The sequence below is a fragment of the Antedon bifida genome, chromosome 4 (assembly GCF_963402885.1).
Source record: "Antedon bifida chromosome 4, ecAntBifi1.1, whole genome shotgun sequence".
NCBI lineage: Eukaryota > Metazoa > Echinodermata > Crinoidea > Comatulida > Antedonidae > Antedon > Antedon bifida.
Window position 1 is genome coordinate 29,843,523 of NC_136229.1, and position 19,462 is coordinate 29,862,984.

General features: G+C 32.5%; 1 protein-coding gene across 2 annotated transcripts; it reads right to left on the bottom strand.

The window, feature by feature from the left end:
* Positions 1 to 1,769: 1,769 nt before the first annotated feature.
* On the bottom strand, positions 1,770 to 18,726 carry LOC144839638 (NXPE family member 4-like). Of its 2 annotated transcripts, none has more exons than XM_078695087.1 (6): positions 18,709 to 18,726; positions 7,430 to 7,627; positions 6,875 to 6,946; positions 5,550 to 6,292; positions 5,314 to 5,372; positions 1,770 to 3,837 (listed from the first exon to the last, which is right to left on the bottom strand). In XM_078695087.1, the coding sequence occupies exons 2-6, from the start codon at positions 7,493 to 7,495 to the stop codon at positions 3,068 to 3,070; spliced, it is 1,710 nt and encodes a 569-aa protein (XP_078551213.1). In that variant the 5' UTR covers positions 7,496 to 7,627; positions 18,709 to 18,726; the 3' UTR covers positions 1,770 to 3,067. The 2 variants fall into 2 exon arrangements, with proteins under 2 accessions (XP_078551213.1, XP_078551212.1); XM_078695086.1 differs by lacking the exon at positions 18,709 to 18,726 and adding an exon at positions 13,394 to 13,515.
* Positions 18,727 to 19,462: the final 736 nt, after the last annotated feature.

The following is a 19,462-nucleotide window of genomic DNA, read 5'->3' on the forward strand; positions in this document are numbered from 1 at the left end:
CAAATATAAAAATTGCAAATTAATTTTTATTAATATTACCAACAATTGGGATGAAATTAAAACAGAATTGTTCAGCAATACATTGTTGTTGTCAATTAATCATCGACGCAGACATGTCAATAGAACAATCAGACTGCGCATACGATTTCTACATGGCTACGTTTTGCTCTCAAAAAACAGTTGATTCGCAGCGTTCTATAGAGGGCCGCGGTTAGAGACACGGAGTTCAATGAGCGTGTTTGTTTGATTGGCAGCAGTGCTTTAGTATAGGCAAGCGCGTTGGAAAATCTTTTGATGTCACCGTCGATGCATATCTTTATATTCCTTAATCCATGCCCCTTAACAGACACCGCGCGCCTCGGAGAATATGTACGTAGTGTACAGAACTTTGGTATTTGTCGCAGCCATACATTAAGATCAAAGGACTGTTACGAGTTTCTATATTGACAATACGAGCTCAGTGTCCTGTTGTTAGATTGCGTTGGTTGCATGCATCAACACATTTTTTATTTAATAAGTGTACATTATATACATTTTAAGAAGATTTAAATACCATATTGAAACAATTAAACAAAGAAACAAAACATCATTTGTTCAGGTCTTTTTGTACTAATCTGTACTGCTGTATGTTATGGTGTAACCACACTGTAAAAACTATTACATCTGTGGAGGTGTGCTATAACAACTGATTGATAATGTTATTAGGCTTACCTACAGTGTAGTGCTAGTAACATGTTTTCCACAAGGATAATACAATATAATTTAAAATCTAAAAACAATGTTTAATAGCTTAAAACTGCCTCAATATATTTCACATTTAGTTTTAGACAATGGGCCTCTCCCAACAATTAACTTCTTACGTAGGTGGCTATATTAATGTACTAATACTGATTGAAACAACCTTTTTTTTCAAGAGAATCTCATTTTTACAATCTTGTTTTTAGGACGAATAATAATACATTTTCATAAAAATATTGTTATGCTTCGTAAGATTTATATCTTTATTATTGTTTATTGTGGTGTTTGTGTTTTTTAATCTTATAATATTATCTGATATTCTGATTTTGCGGCGAATGCAATATGGTTACGTTACTTCGTGTTTTCATTTCAACTACATAAGGGATTATGATTGTTTTTATATATACCATATTCAGCCTTGATTTTAAACTCGTTTCTCAAACTGAAATGCTGTGCGAAATAGTATACAAATAATGTGTGCGAGTGGAATGGTACAAATAATGGCATGAGGTGAATGATGAAAGGCGACAGCCGAGTAAAAATATAATATTCCATAGTTCAAACTATCGTTAAATAGTGCGTAGGCCTACTAATACATGTCATGTGACATATCATCTTCCAATCAAATGACAGGAATTATGTAGGTGTTATTATACGGTCAATCTTTCAACTCAAACATTCATCATTTGTATCTGAAATTGTGGTATGGGCCTGATGCTGTAGTTCGCTAGTTCATTGCTACACTTTCGTTGTTTGACAAGTTCGGACCGTGATTAATCAACAAAATAATTGTGGGAACTTCATGACGATGAAGATAAAGAATTCTTCTTCTTCTTCTTCTCTTGTTTTACCAGAGCCATAGATAAAAAATCTTTCATGAGGTGTCCCAAACTTAGGCCTACTAGGAACCTTTTTCTGGAAAGCATGCTTTATGCAGACGATAGTGATTTGAAGGCTTTAAAGGTTTGCACATGGACCCCCTTGAAGATCCCACAAAAACAGCTAAACATATTCAAACTTTTACTCTTGTGTTTATTTTTTTCATGTTACTAAACCTCTCCTTTCAATTTAACTCGTTTACAAAGTTTAGTTAGATCCATGCTTATGAAACCAGTCCTACACAGAAATATTTTATTACGAAACGTATTCTACTGCTGTCGAGAAAAACTGAGCTTTGATATATGGAATGATTTATATTTAGACATTGTTAGACACCTACCTATAGTCTATATAACTATACTTTCTTTTTGTAAAAATATTTGATCCAACAATATTCATTTGATGGCTATTAAATGTTTGTTCATACGGAATTCATATCTTACTAAATACAGTATATTTTTTTTAATCGTCGTGGCGCTCAGCTGTATAAAAACCTAAACAATATTTGTTTTAATCTAATACCCTTAAAATAATTAAAGACAATGTGTAACGAAATTGTGTCCTTGTGTTTTTTGTTTAATTTAATTATAACTCTATGTTCCTGCTTTGATTTTAACTGATAAAACCAATATATTTGAAAGCAATGTGCAGAAGTTATTGAAATAATTATAATGTATTATCTTTATTTAGGTAATACTTCTCTTTTCATTTATATTAATTACAAATAAATCATAGTTTAGGCCTACTACCTGTAGATTAAAAATAACAGAATTTTGTGACAGGAGGTCCACGGAATATGCAATAAACGTGATGATATATTATTCGTAAAATCCATTCAATGTAAGTGGTTAAGCTTAAAGTCAAAGGTTCCAAAATTCCTCTAACTGGGTTTATGTTCTATTGAACAAATAAAAAACGTTTTAAGTTTCAAAGTATTGATAACATACAATATTGTGTAAGTATTTTAGTGAAATTGTACAATCTATAATTGTAGATGTTTGTTATTTCCTTCAAGAATAAGATTCCTAAATCCTAGATAGCTGGAATAAAACATTGACAGACAGCCTCGTTATTTTATAAATAGTTAGTACGTATATGGACGAGAGTGTGCTGTTTCGATCCGAATTACCAAATTTAGAAAATCTTGTACCGGAAATAACTTAGCACGCGATCGATTGCTCTTTCACTTAAGGTAAGCATGGACAAGAATGTGCTGTTTCGATCCGAATTACCAAATTTAGAAAATCTTGTATCGGAAATAACTTAGCACGCGATCGATTGCCCTTTCACTTAAGGTAAGCATGGACGAGAGTGTGCTGTTTTGATCCGAATTACCAAATTTAGAAACTCCTGTATAGGAAATAACTTAACACGCGATCGATTGCTATTTCTCATAATTTATTTTTGTTTGTTTCCTAATTAAAATAAATGTAATTAACGTCAGTAATTTTCAAGTTACAGGACATATATGAGAAAACATCATAAAAAGTTCCTGATAAATAACTGGCATAGGCATATGTACATTATTTGTACGTGGATAGGATAGGTTCATATCCCAGATGTCGATTATATGTATACCTAAACCGGAGAAAATATTAAAATAAAGTTCATGTATATCATACAACAATAGATCACTCATGTAAATTCGTGTAGCTTGGTTTTTATGTTCCCGTGGGTGTGGTGTTTTCATGAGTACTGGTGCGTTGGGACAGCGTTTCTTAAATCTCAAGAGCGTTTCCCGCAACAACTGTAGTCTCTTAAGAACATTATTTTTTGTCCATTGACTATAGTGAGCCCACGGACTCGCCATAATGACGTAATTACACGAAGTATAGTTAAGATTGTCCAGGATTTCATACTCCCATTTTCCAAGTCTGTATGGCATTCCAGCTTTACCAATTGTATATGGATGGAAATAAAAGTCCAAATTCATAATATCACTATGGTGTAGATAATGCTTGACAGAGGGTCTACTCGTGTTTTCATTAGTTGAGACTTTCATGATTTTCAGCAATCCCTCCGTCCATTGTCTTGTCGTAGAATCTCCCATTAATATAATGCGTTTTCCTTTTATACATTCGATAATTTCGGGTTTTGTCCATTGTTTTGTTTTGCACTTTAAGGAATTCCATTTGTCTCCAGTCCAGAATCCATCACTAGGAGGAATGGGTAAATCAGCCTTGCACTCAGGTATGTTTGCAAACAAAGATGTTTGGTTATCTGTTGTATGGATATTAAGACGAAATTAATAACAATAGAAATAGCTACTAAGTGCACTAGTTTTGTGTTAGAAAAATATGTTGGTTAAACCTGTTGTACAAATCTAATCGCAAGTTGTGAACTCCTAAATGTACTGAGTTTGTTGTACAGTTTGCTGTACAGTTAGACACACATCTAGAAAGTCAATAGGAAGCTTTCTATTTGCGACAAACCTAGGTCAGATATCAATCGATGTTTCGTCGGTCGTCGCCTGGACCCAGAAACCATCAAACTTGTGGAGGAACGAGGGCACAAAATTACAGCATGCTGTAGTAACATGACGTAATTTGGTCGTGGGTCGTCGCAATTCGAATAAATAAGAATTGTGTCCTGAGTCGAACATAATTCTATTTTGATACTAGAGATTTCAACCTCTTGAATTTGGTTGTCACGAGGTCCAGACCTCCACAATTTTGAAGTAAGACATTCAATCTACCCTCGGACCCGCCTAATTCAGTTAATCATGTTTAACTTCTCTGTACGTGCGGTAGGCCTATACACGTTTCGAGTGTTCGTTTTGTGTTCGTTTTTACAAATAAAACAATTAATAAGCCAATTATATGATGTATGTGTATTATTGTTTCAATCAGACGTATCTTAGTGTCAAAAATCATATTATTAACAGCATTTGACAACACCTAAGTTTATTATTGAGTGGTTGATTTCGTATCACGTGCCGTGTATTTTGCCTTATAATATTCTTTCATTTTAACGACTAAAGTTACTATTGCACGGTCAACTTTGTTGTAAATTATTAAACAACGCAATAGAAGGAAGCGGCTGATAGATTGAATAAGACAATTACTTAAGAACAGTAAATGTGTTATAAAACATATAATGAATGTTCTGTTACCGTTGAATGGGGAGAATATTTTGAAATAGCTTTCCGTCCTTCATTTTTGGACAGATTAGCGTATTTTATATTGCTTCATGGACGTATTTCGAGAATAAAATCTACGTTTTTTAGTTCACCAACCCTACTGTATGTTATGTTCTTTCGGTTTACTATAAGACAACCAGTACTCATGTCACATTGATGGTATGATTTGGTTTTGAATAATACACTTAAAGCACTGCCTGTCTGTCTGTCTATCAAAGTATATGTAACAACAAAATGTGATGTGCCCATATATAGACATGAATATTTTACGAGGGTGGTCTATTCAGTCGAAGCTGATCATTAGGGACTCTCACAAAAATACATCATGATGAGACAAACATGTAACAATAAAAATAAAATTAAAATAAATATAATTTATAAAGATAAAATAAAACACAAACAATTTAGAATAAAAAATGAAATGATTAAATTAAATGATTTTACCACTACCATATTTGGGCATATCACTATCATATTTGGGCATATCACACTTTTTTGTCAAACTAGTTTGATAGTGTAGACAGAGCTTAAGTATAAATATCGTATAGTTTTCTTACCGGCAAGACTTATATTGACTGAAGTCGTTCCATTGGTCAAAGGTCTGTACGCCACGTCTCTAAGAAAAACAAACAAAAAATATACGTTATGCTTATGATATCAAGCAATCAATTTTTGTAGGTACGTCTGAATGGTAAATACTGTACCGGTAATTGAATTGTGGATAGTTGACAATATTTCATGAGTTGAAAGATAGACTGCTATATTTAATGAGGTGGCAATATATCATACTTACCCGTTGAAAAGAGTTTGATGAGAGTTATAGAATTTGGAAAACTTTTTATTAACGTAATCGCCATCTGATTTAAGATTGACCAGTTTGTCACACGGAATTTGATCTGGCTTATCACAGTAGAAAGCCGTCTTTCCAATAGCCAATGGGTAGCTATAATTACATGAATTCAGCAAGACATCATCACGAAATCTGCACGTTGTTATTTGACTGACATTGGTGGTCTGGAAACGCCCTTGCCATACAATCCTTTCCTTCATAGGCCACACCTCTTGTTCGATATAATCTACCGCCTCAGACGGGTGTACAAGGACAACCACGATACTGATAATGCCAGGCCAACCGGCAAAGAAAACTATTTCATATGTCCCGTTGTTGAAGTCTGTTACTTTTCCTGCCGCGTTGCCTTTATTACTTTTGATACTTGCAAAGAAGAAATCTCCTCCCTTCTTGCGATGGCGACCATTTCTATCACGGGCCTCGATAGTCACATTAAAGTAATCACCGACTTTAACAGTTCTATTTGGATTCTTCAGCTGCATGGTGGTTTTAATAAGATCAATCATTCCTACTTTCTCTGTTAGGCTTACGTTCTCTGTTAGGCCTACGTTTTTTGTTAGGCCTACTATAAGGTTACGAATGGTACTTCTGGGTTTAATTGTTGTTAGTACTGCATGTTTAAACTCAGACCTATTTGTATACACTTCCATCGCAGAATAATTCTTCAAAGTTGATTCTGAAATTATCTGTTTAATTAATAAAATATAATTAGCATCAGATGTAGTTTTTAGAGGTTTCAAAGACTCGGGTCTTGTTATATTATTACTAATTTTCGTACTAAATGTTGTATTTTTTATGTTTAAATATAAATATATTATATTTAACATTGGTTAAACTACCTATCTACTAAAAAAAAGTCTGTCTGCGTTTATAGCAGAATTTTACCAAATTGTGTATTTGGTCATTTTAAGGGAAATTCATGTGTTTTTCTCATGATTTCTGTGACATATTTAGTACAAAAAATAGTACATTTGACCAGATATTATATTTTAAAATTCATGCCTCTACCTGAGCTTTAAGATTTTAAGGGACATTATAAACAATTGTCTTACTTCTATTGAGTACATGGTTAATAATTCAACACTCTAGGCCCATGTACATTATTTAACTCTATACAAAAACAGTGAGATCCGATTTGTTTGCAGTTACACTCAATTGGTCATAGCGGTTAGCCATTTCTCTCTATTAATTTCGAGTTTCTAATTATAAATTACTAATACTAGTACTACAAATAAACAGGTGTATTATCAAATCAGTAAACTACTTACTCTGTTACTATTGTAATGCTTTGGTTTTGGAATAATGTATGATAGGTGTCCTGGTAGAATAAAGTTGGTATTCTAATCAAAATAATAAAACTATAATTATGAAATGGTATGTAAAAATTAAATTTGATTGGTTGAAGTTAACATGCACTTGGAAAAATACAATATTAAAACGTCGACCATTGTTGGCTTAACGATCAGTCTGTTATTTTTTCTAACCTCTCCGTAATTTACTGACGTTTTAAGAAGTATTGACAATAACTTATCTTTAAAATAACATTCAATCACTCTTTCAAGAACCGGAAAACCCAAATTTAATTTTGACAGCAAATGTTTACCTCGGTTTTCAAACCAAACATGAATATGTAAAATAAAGAAAATTGGGTAAGACGAAATTGATTACCGTTTTATTACTTCTTATTCTTGAAATGAACAGTTGAGGTAGATAGGGACGGGATAGTTGGTAATATAGTGTTACATTTTATTGCTTTAATTAAGAATTTAAAAAAAATAATAATAGGCCTATTAATAATGTTTTATCGAGGTAACCATACTTACGTATTGGACAATTAATGCAAACCAGCATATGATCGATACAACGACAATTTTCGATTTCCATGCCATGTTTTGATAATAATGGTTCACTCAATCAGGCGTCATCTGGCGGACGGATTAATGTTTAATTGAAATGCCCGACCAGTGGCAGGTTTCTTTTTATGCGTAACATCTGTTGGTGCTTCCTAGGACATACTGAACCTTAATAGATAGGTCACCAGAAATATAATTAACCCAAGTATCTACACAATTCATTGCAATAAGATTACAAATTAAGCAATTTGTTGGGGATAAACATACATTGATGCAGTGACTGATTCCTAAAAATAATACGATTGCAGTAAAAAACACCAAATAGTTACTGCAGTAACTATACAATGTAATCATTTTGACATGATCCCTTATGCATATGATGTTTTCAGTAGCAATAAAACAAAAATACAGTTAAATACAATTCCATGAATCCTTTTTCAACGTTTGTGTAATTGATTGTATTCTAATCTGAAACGTTTGTATTAGGCCTGTGTTCGTATTTCCTTCCGGTGGTAGAGGAAATCACAGACAAAAAATGTTTAAGTTCAGGAAAAAGGAGAAAAGTGTTCGATTAGGAGAATTAAATTATGTAGAGATACATTTTAAAGACAGCAACACGTAGTAGGCAGAGGACTAATTGAGAATCGAAGTTTCGCAATAGTATTGATGTGTCAGTAATGTACTGAACTGAACTTATTGTATCTCTTTTAAATCAGAGGCACAGTCTCAATGAGAAGTTTACAGTGAATAATACATATATATATATATATATATTATACTAAGTAGAAAGCCAGATCAACTGGAGAAAGTGCTCAATATCATGGGTATATTATATAATTAAATCCAAAGGCAAATTACTGAAAAAAATGACAATGCTGTGGGTATCAGTGGCTGGATCTCAATAGAGATACAAAAAAAAGCGAAACGATAAATCAAAACGATAAAGTCAAGTGAGTTAAGTGAAACAGCCAGAAAGTTAGCAGAGCTTTCGGGCAACACTAGCCCTTCATCAGTGCATATATATATATACACACATTATCAATTTTTCAGTATTTTGCCTTTGCATTTATATATACACATATACATACACACACTTATATATATACAAAAAAAAACAAATTAGACATAAGAACAAATTACAAAAAAAATCAGTAAACTGAGAAAGATTAAAAACTATGAAAATGTATAAATTAACTTTGAGAAGGAATTGTATTATATATATCATTTCGTGTGTTCCATGCCATGGTTAGAAATATTTTACAATGTTTGTCGAAAATATTACTTGCTAATTCGTATTTATCATGTTTCAATTGAGTTTGTGTCATTTAAAAATCATTATGGATTTTTGCTGTCAGTAAACTTGAATCCTGTACGAAGTCAGAGCATGGTGCCAATCTAACAACCTGGTAATGAATGATGCTAAACAGAACTTATTCATTTTTCCTCTTTTTTTAAGCCTGCGTGTTGGACTGCCTCTGTTAAGATTGGTAATTCTTTCATTCAACCTTCGTCATCCTGTAGAAACCTTGGAGTTGTCATGGATTCAACGCTTAGCATGTCCAATCAGGTACATAACATCTGCAAAGCTGGGCTTCACGCTATTCGTAAAATTGGAAGCATTCGGAAGTACCTGGAGTCAAGATCAACTGAGATTCTTGTTCACGCCTTTGTTACATCAAGGCTAGACTGTTGTAACTTATTACTTTATAGCTTACCAGCAAAGGATATCTCTAAAATTCAGCGAGTCCAGAACACAACTGCCCGATTGGTCGTTCAAAGCCCCATAAGGCAACATATCACACCTGTGCTGAGACAGCTTCATTGGCTTCCGGTAACACAAAGAATTACCTTCAAGATCCTGCTATTTGTTTTCAAAACTCTTCATAATTCTTCATCTAAGTTCATTTCTTTTTTATGGAAATCGTTAATTTTCTTCGGCATCCGTTTCTCTATGGAATGCGTTGCCTATTGAAATCCGTCAGGCTACTTCCACTAGTGTCTTCAAATCTCTCCTCAAAACCCACCTTATTATTATTATTAAGGTCATCGAAGAATAAGTGGTATGTACAAAACAACAATGTTCAGCTAAATTCATTTGTACATTTATTACTTACACGTCTCTGATTTGTTTGTATTAACTCTATACAAAAACACAATGATAAACAGTGTTTATACGGTTACACTCAATTGGTAGTGACGTCATAGCGACTTGCTTATATTATTACTACACAAACAAAAATTCATTTGTACATTTATTATTTACACGTCTCTAATTTGTTGCAATAGCTTGAAGCATATACCAGATTCAACAACAACAAACGTTTTACGGAGACACTTTTAATACAGCGTCACACACCGGGTGGTGCATCCAAATTTACCAGTAATCAATTACAACATTCCTTCTTAGGGCTTTAATATTATTCTTGCCATTTGGTATTGTAGATTTGCAATGCTTTCCCATTGCAATTTATAGGTAACCCAATCATATTCCATAGCAAATCAGTACTGTAGTGACAATTTGTATAAATGGGTATATGAAGAAATAAAGACCAATGTATGGTGAGAGAGAGAGTTTTAATTCTAAACATAACCATTTATACAAATTGTCTTACGCAACAAACAAATGTCAAAAAGGAACTAATTAATTATTCATGAAAGAAATATCAGATTGTGCATATAAAAATTAATATAAAGCTTCACTTCTTTAACAGAACATTTTAGGTCACTACAGTACTATATTAAATGATTCAGATTGACTCAATGTTTTTTTGGTTTTTTTTAAAGGGTCTTACGACTACAGAAAACAAACCTTTCTCTAAAGCCCCTTTCTCACAGATGTGTATAATTCGTTCATACATATACAGAAAAAAAACGTTAAGAAAGTGTACAGCCTTGTTTCGCAACTTTATCAATAATATTGAATCAGTCTCAACATCACCAAATATCTTACATTTAAGTCTACGTTCTTGATTATATTTGACAAATTACCTTCAATACTTATTTTGTTAATAGAATGACTAAAACCATCTCTGACTAAAACCATCTCTCTAAACAGTACCAAATACTTTTCACGTCCAGACAGGCAATACCGCTGTATTTTCTAGTTGCAATTATACTTTTAATGTCATCGACTGTCTCTACGAAAACCTATGGACCTCGTTTAATAATAAGTCATAAATTCTTCAATAAAATCCTACACTGTCTGAGCGATGATCCTATAATGTACTTTAACAGTTTAATGGGATACCATTTGACATTAACCCATACTCGTAATGAACATTTTATTTATGGCGCCCGTTTATGCATTACGTCATTTTATTACTCAAGTATTAACGGGTGTGTAAATAGCGCCATCACAAGTGTCATGAAAGAAGCATTTTGAAGATTACATTTTATTTTCATCAGTTTTGTGTGTCTTCTGTTTAAACATGAGCTTTTCATCAGTAAGACTTCTGTTGATGATCGTATGGACTAATTTAAAGAACCGTTTTTTTAGATTGATTGTGATCTAATTTACTTGAAGAGTATAATTAGCTCTTATTAAGGGCGTCTGATTTCAAATTTAAAGTGAATTAGTTAGAATTCTTATTTAGGTAATTTGTAATTATTGTTTATTTTACTTTTTTGTGAAGGGGATTAAACTTGACAAGAGCAATCTTGTTTTCCTTTTTTTTGCTACGCTTAAGTTTGGATTTTGCTTAATGTTTATATTTTCTTCTTTGAAAATAAAGTTAACAAAATAAAAGAGTTGGGTAGACATAATCGATGGTGCGATACGATACGATAGTATTTATTTTCATTCAAACAGCAATTAGGTAAACAAATTGAAATTTAACATACAATACAATATATAAAACGTCGTAACCCGTGATTCCAAAGTCATCTTACAAACTTGCTATTAAATACATGAATTGAATTGTAAATAAAATGATTGTCGACAGCGTTTAGTTTTTTTGATTTAGATTGATCAGTCTACCAGTATATGAGAATATGGAGAAAAATTAAGATGTCATCGACCTGTCAAATGGCAGATGGCAAGGTAAACAATGCAGGTAGTCTACCAGTTTGGCTAACGTTAAAGTATTCATTTAATTTATTCGACGCTAGATTATTAATAATAATCTTGTAAACATTGACATTTTAACGATTTTCAGGAAAGGTACTTTTTTTTAACTAACGACGACAACACAAAACCTCGACGATTTACAGGAAAAATCGACGCTACGGTTCAACGATTTTGAATTCTCGCCCTTTGATTGGTTGAGGCGAATCAACACATGCGGAAGAGTTTTCTCACGTGTCCAATACATTGGAAAATAATGCATTAAAATTCTTATGAGGTTAAATAAACATTTTCTTTTATGTAATAAACATGTAATATATTTTATTGAATTTTACAATGTTGATATACAAAATAAATTACTAAAAACCGTAATTTTATGTAATTATTTTATCAAAAAATGGCGTAGTTCATATATTTGCCGACTGAGGGCGCAATTTTACTTCGTTCATGGCTAAAAACGATTATTTTCGAGGTATATTCAGAGCCTCATTTTAATATCTACCAAGAAATATATATCTAAATCGAGGAGTAATATTTTTTTTACAAAAGAAAAGTTCGTATGTTAATAAACTGTGCTCCAGTGGATCAATTTGGCGCCAGTTTAGACTTCGAGAAAACTGTGATCTAGTGGAACCAAATTGGGCCACTTGAGCACAGTGTATTAACATACGACAAGATATTAAAATTTAGTGACTTTTTTCTATTTTATATCACTGTGCTCACTGGCGCCAAATTGGGTCCACGTGAGCACAGTTAACATACAAAAAGATATTAACATTCAGTGACTTATTTCTATTTTATATCACTGTGCCCACTGGCGCCAAATTGGGACCCATCTGGCATCTAGCATTTATGCTGGGCATAATTAAAAAAAACCAATGATACAGCATATGGCAGACGATTTAGCATAAAATCTAGCATATTTTCTAAAAAAACTAGCATAATTTTTATTATATCTAGCATAATTTGGCCGAAGACCTACCCTAGCAGCGCGACGAGAGATCATTTTCGATTACCGCGTGAAAACTATTTCCAGGGTTTTCTGTCACATCATGAATATTCATGTATGGATTCAGGCCCTTAATAGTTTCTGCCTTAACCTAATAGAAAAACATCCCGGCGATGTTTTCTTAGAAGAACCTATTATTTCGAAAACTACAAGTCACATTTTCATATTTTTTTATTATATTATTGATACAAAATACGGCGCTAGTTCCCTTTCGTACCTGTCTTAGAATTAGGCCTAATAAGAACTTTTATGAAAAAGAATCACATAAAAAGTAACAAATAAATCCTTTAAAAATGGCATTGAGCCTATACTATTAACATTTTCGTAATGAAAAATATATACGTACAAGCTCATTTGAGTACTTTACGGGAGCGTGATAATCGTAAATATTAAAGATTTGTTATTGTTTTACATGTATACGTAAGTATACCAGCTAAATGGAATAAAATGAAAAAAAAACACACTAGTTAGGCATAATAATGGCGTCACAGATATGTGTATAGGCCTATTAAGTATTAAGCATGTGTACAATAGTACACGGCTGAAGGCTTTTTCTCAACCTTTCACAAAAGAAGAAGCAGCCTAAACATGAACCTATTACTGTACTGTATTGGTAACCTCTGATTTATATAACATAGACTTATTATTAATTAAGTGTTTAATAACGACAAGAGGAGAAGCAGATATAGATGTGATTTGGAGATCAATGTCCATTATACACCACCCGACGACAGCCCTAATATCATGTGGTGTAAAGAAGATAGAAAGACTGAACTTTCCAAAATCAAACCTGAAATAGGCCAGCTCGTAATCCTAAAATCCTATGATCTTTTAAAAATACAATTTGTATCTATATACTTACCTCTCCCATTCCACCGACCCGCTATGCTAGCTGTGTATAATACAAACGTATATAGGCCTACTTGTATACGGTAAGCACTTCTGCATCTGTCACCAACTTGAACAGGCAAGTTTTAATACATTCCTTTCACCGGAATCTGTATGTTAATTATTTACTATTGATCGTATATGCAATGTAAATTGGTTTAAATGGTGTTAGAGTAGTTCCGAACGAATGCAATGTAACAGTTGTACGTATATTTACATTTTTCGAGTACATCAATAAAATACTAAAGAAGGATAGTGAATCAGTACATTCACTTGGTTATCCTTTCCAATTTGCCTTAGGCCTAAATGAAGAATAAAAACAACAAACAAGACATTTATTCGAGCTGTGGCACCTTTTAAATAATCTTAGTCGCCCAGTTAAGTTAGAATTGCAATTGCAAAAAAAATGTGTTTTTGGACGAAAATCAGGTTACCATAATTCAATAATAATATTAGGTGGTGCCCGTTCCGATACAATTCCCCGTATTGTTGGTCTATATTAAGGTCACGCAGATTGATCAAAGCCATGAATTATGCCTATGGCTTGAGATTGATATATTATTCGTTTTGCTTCTGTGATACACCCACACTTTGGTGCGATTTAAGTCGATCGTAAAAGAACGAAATTGAAGTTTCCAGCAATAATACAATGGTTAAGCAATGATGTGCAATATTGTGGCATCGTAAACCAGTAGGGGTTTTACGAAATGGTCCTCCTATCGAACGCACAGCATAAAACAGCCCCGAAATCGTAATTAAAAAAGCACGTGAAAAAAAATGTTTACAAGTACTGATCAAATTGGTTTTAATAGGTTATTTTGTAGTTTTAATAAAATTATGCACTTCTGCAGAAAAAAAACGAGGAAAAAATAATGTTTTCACCTATAAAATGACAAAATAAAGGGTGGAATTAAACCTAAAGCCCATTGGATGGCAGCCAATTCGACTATTTTTTGCTTTAATTTACACTTTTTTCAGGTAGGTTAATAATTTTTTTAGATCCAATTTTTTGATCAAAGTGGATAACTATTATGCGACATTAAAATGGCATATTCAAGTTTAAGAATTATTTTTTCAGGGGGACAATACAACATCTTCTCATCAAATAGTAATAAAAGTAAAAACTACGGATGAAATCTGAATCAACAATATTTAATATAGTTGCTCCAATGAAACGTAATTATTTTTGTATCGTGGTTTGTTTTCATTGCATCCTGTAGCGAAGGAAATCGATATGTTATTTAGCTTTTAAAAATGGAAATTGGCCACTATTTCTTTGAGACCTGAATAACTGCGTTGTGGTGGAAGCAATTATATCCCAATTAGTTCAAAGTGACTGGAGTATCCGCACGCGATATGGCCTGATGTGTATTAGACGTTACAGGTGAAAATAAATTAGTCTTAATATATGTAGAGAATAACGTCTTATAAGACGTTATTATCTACATATATTATATGTAGTATAAATAAGTCAAATATACTTACCAGTTTGTAAACAGTCAGTGCCGTCTTATTTTTGTTAATTTGTACGTAATTATGCTATTTTCTACAGTATGAATCAAATTTGAATTGAAATTTAATTGCTTTATTCATAAAAAATGTTCTTCATAGATAGAACGATATATGAATGTCAATATTATTGATACCATAAAACTCCGAGTACTGGCATGGAATTTTCATAAGATTTTGCTATTCCATGGAAAATGGGAAAAATTACGTACCCAATAACCATGAAATCTTATTTGAACACGTAACTTATAGGTTATCGCAGCATAGACGTACGTTAAAATAATATGATCGCGGAAGGTTAATTTCTTCCATTCTATGACCTAAAGCACCTACAGAGCAGAATTGTTATTGTGCGCCAGGCTGTCTACTATTTTGCGTATACTGATTTCACTTACTTACTTACTTACTTACATACATCTTACTTGCATACTTACTTGTTTACTTACTTGGTTACTTACTTATTTACTTACTTAGGCATATATACTTATATACTACTTGCTTGCTTGCTTTCTTATACTTAGTCCGGGACATACCCGAACCGATATATAACTAGATTCCTCCATAACTCCCTATCTGTCATTGTGACAGCCAGTTCCTCTCTCATGCATACCAGTATCCGTCTTTAGTACATCAATGTAGATAAGATAACATTTTTGGAAGGCATTTGTCTAAGTAAGAAAATCGGGCACCTAAAAACGAGATGCGCGGTATTTTGCACGCGATGAACTATGACAAAATATATTTTTAGGAAAACCACTTTTTAAATTCAGCTGGCCATATGATGACGTCATTCAATAGGCAAATTCATAGGCAACGTCAATTCAACAGCTTCCAAAGTTAGTTTATAAACTTGCCCGAAACCTCTATACTAATTTGATATTAATTGTGCGGTTTTTATAATTATTTTTAATTGAGTGTTAGTGACGTTTATTGTGTAACAAAGTTACTTTTATATAATTATAATTACGTTACGTTTAACTGAAAACTGTCGTTTGGTTTTCAATATTATTTATGGATAATCTTACTTTTTCTAACAATCTATTGTAACTACTCCGCGTAACTCTGGTGTGGGTAGAACTTAGATAATGGGCAAATTACACAAATGTTCTGTTTAGAAGAGTGAATAATTTCACTCTTCTCTGGTTTAACCTACAAGTTTTTAAGATTATTAAACACTCCAAACAAAACATGTTGATGATTGGACAATCACAACAGGTTATCCGCCTAGTGTGAATAACGTATTAAAACCTTGATAGCCACAGTGCAGTAATAATAGCAAAAAGTTACCATGACAGTAAATTCGTTTGTTTCTCACACACGAATAGCTTTTAGCTGAGCTCTGGGTGTCTAATAATAAGGATTCATTTAGTTTGGCTACGTGGTGCATGCCTTCGTCTCTGTTATGGTTTTTCACTATACCAACCATAATAATATTTACAATGGAATATAATTAGTTAAAATAAAATTCGTTCTCAATATCGATAAAGTGATGAAGGCTACTTGTAAATTGAATAATTGGAGTACTCATCATTAGTTAAAACATAATTCGTTCAAGGTCTAGGCTAAATGTCGATACAAATTATAATGAAAAATATACTGGCTATCTTGTAAATTGGATTAATAATTGCCGTATTCAAAACCAGATGAATATTTACAATGGAATATCGTTATTTAAAATATAATTTTGTTCTATAACAGTATAAAATTATAATAAACATCATGGTATCTTGAATAATTTTCTGGTTTTTTTTAAATATACAATAGAATATCGTTAGAATAAAGAAATAGAAAGAATAATTCGTTCTAAACAGTGTATAACAAAACATCTATCTCGTAAATTGAACGAATAATTTGCGTTTCCATTTTGAACAATACTTTGTTCGTGTTAGTAGGCACTGTGTGCACGAGGGGAATATTACTATTAGGACATAGTAATAATTGGCGTATTCTAAACCAGATGAATATACAATGAATAGCATATATAGTTAGTTAAAGATGTTCAGTTAAACAATAATTCGTACTAAACAGTGTATAACAAACATCTATCTTTTAATTGAACTAATAAGTTGCGTTTTTATTTTAGACAATTTTTTTTTTTGTTCGCGTTTATAGTAGGCCGCGTACGGGAATATTGGGACGTGTGCCCGTTCGGTCCTCCTCCTATAAATAACATTTGCGATTTAATACTTTGTTAAAACTGTCACTGTCATAGTCGATTGAAATAGTAAAGTAGTGTAACGATACACCACTACAACGTTTATATTTTTATCTATCAATAGTATTTTTTAAAGAAATTCGGCCTGTCTTCAACATTATGATGCTGTAGGCCTACTCGAGCTGTTCAACCGGTTTTCAGCTACTTAAAACAATTATCGTAGAAGGAGATAGGTAAATGCTATTAGACTAGAGTACCATTTCCGGGTATTTTGACATGCAGTTTTTGGGAAGTCCCATTAGCAAGACAATGTATTTATTTATTTATTACGGTATATAGGGCCTATAAAATTACAAAAACAATAGCACATAGCTAATAACGTTTGTATTACAATAAAAAATATTGGGAAAATACAATTACAAAATTTCACAATTATTCACTAAAATTTACAATATTAAGAATCTTGAGATGTCTCTCTGACTTAAGGATACCTTCTCCAAATTAGTCGTCGTCGTCATGACGACATATAATGGTTACTATGTCGACATAATATATTCACATTTAAATTTCGACTTGTTGACAAGATAAATTATCTTGACAAGTCGACATGGGTTAACACGTACACACAATCAATTAATACTACATAAAGCAATTCAAGACTAATAAATAATATATTGCTTTTATGACTTCAGTTGTTAACAATTTTAATTGTTTGACTGTTACATTAAAATGTAACAGTCAAACAGACTTGTAGAGATGATGAAATATAAGATGACATCAACATCTTTAAGATGAAGTTGTAGTAAAACTTTCTAATTTATGAATATGACACTAAAGTCTACAATATCAAACTTCCCATATATGGGCATGATGATGTCATCACTACCATCGTTGGGCATACCACTACCATACTTGGACACATCACATCACATTTTTTGTCACATAAAGTTTGATAGTGTAGACAGAGCTTAACACCTCGATTTATGTGCATGAGGAACAACTTAGGTGCAACCTGGTTACTGAACTTTATCTGATACCAATACACAATACAGTAATAGTATAATAATGTGATAATATACAAATAATATAATAGTATAAGTGTATCTCCTAACGTCAACCAGTATAAATGACTAGATCTAACTGTTAATAATGAATCATAAGCCTGAATAAAGATTTCTAATGCGTACTTTTCCACCAAGTGATCTATGAGGAGAGTTTTTACAAGCTAAATAAATGCGAAGGCCTTTAATACTTCCATTATTGTTTATGTCAACTGATGTTCATAGCCTACCAGCATTTTGCTGCTGAAGATTCTGACTATTGTTTATACTGAGGACAACTGCTGTTGTACGAACGTTTGAACAAAATTAGGCCTAGACCTGAACAACTGTAAGCCTAGGCCTAAATCCTTTCAGGAGAATGAATGGGATTCCAAACAGTATACTACAGTATATAATAGGGCCTACTCGTTTACCTGCCTGCCTACCTAACTAATTATTTACAGTTATAATTGCTTTTTGTAAACCAGAAAAAAAACAACTTTTCCACACCCTACCGTCACAATGTTTTCTCAACCATCGTAATGATCCAATTAAAAATGTATATAAGTTTATATCTGCACTTACCTTTTTTCAAGCCCAATATACATTTCAATCAGTCACATTATACGCCAAAGGAGATGACTCACTTAAGTGCACGGGAAGGATATGGATAGGCCTAAATAACCCGTATACACATCAAAACGGTCGCACAATAAACATTAAATTGCTTATACAGCCTCTACACCTGTAAATTCGAAAATCGGAAAGTCGTATTATATACGTACGTAAGCTAGAAATAGCATTTTTAGGACAAAGCTACGCTTTGAATGAGAGAAATGGAATTTAATTTCAATGTATAGGCCTAGTAAAAAAGTTGTTTTTGTTGTTGTTGTTTATCTTAAGTTCATCAATATGTAAATGTAAATTGAATTCGAGATGTCAGTTTCTTCTTGTATTACTTGATGATATTCTTTGCTTACACATTTTTTTTTGTCCTAACTAGTTTTATAGTGTAGACAGAGCTTTAGACTTTGTCCATGTACATTTTAGAGATTTGTATCAAATTATATTCATAACACATAGCAGGGGTGTCTTTTTGTCAGTTTATGTACCAACAATCTCTGTATTTGTCCTTTGATGAATGGAAATTCGCTGATTTCACTTCTTTGTCCAATATTTTAATCAGACATTTGTTTATACACCACAAAATGGCAATTACCACTAATGAAGATAAGAGTATTATTTTATTTTCAATAAAATTATAGATACGAGAAGATTATACCCGTTTATTTCATAATTCTTTATCAGAAAATACGTTGATCAATTATAATATCGTGTC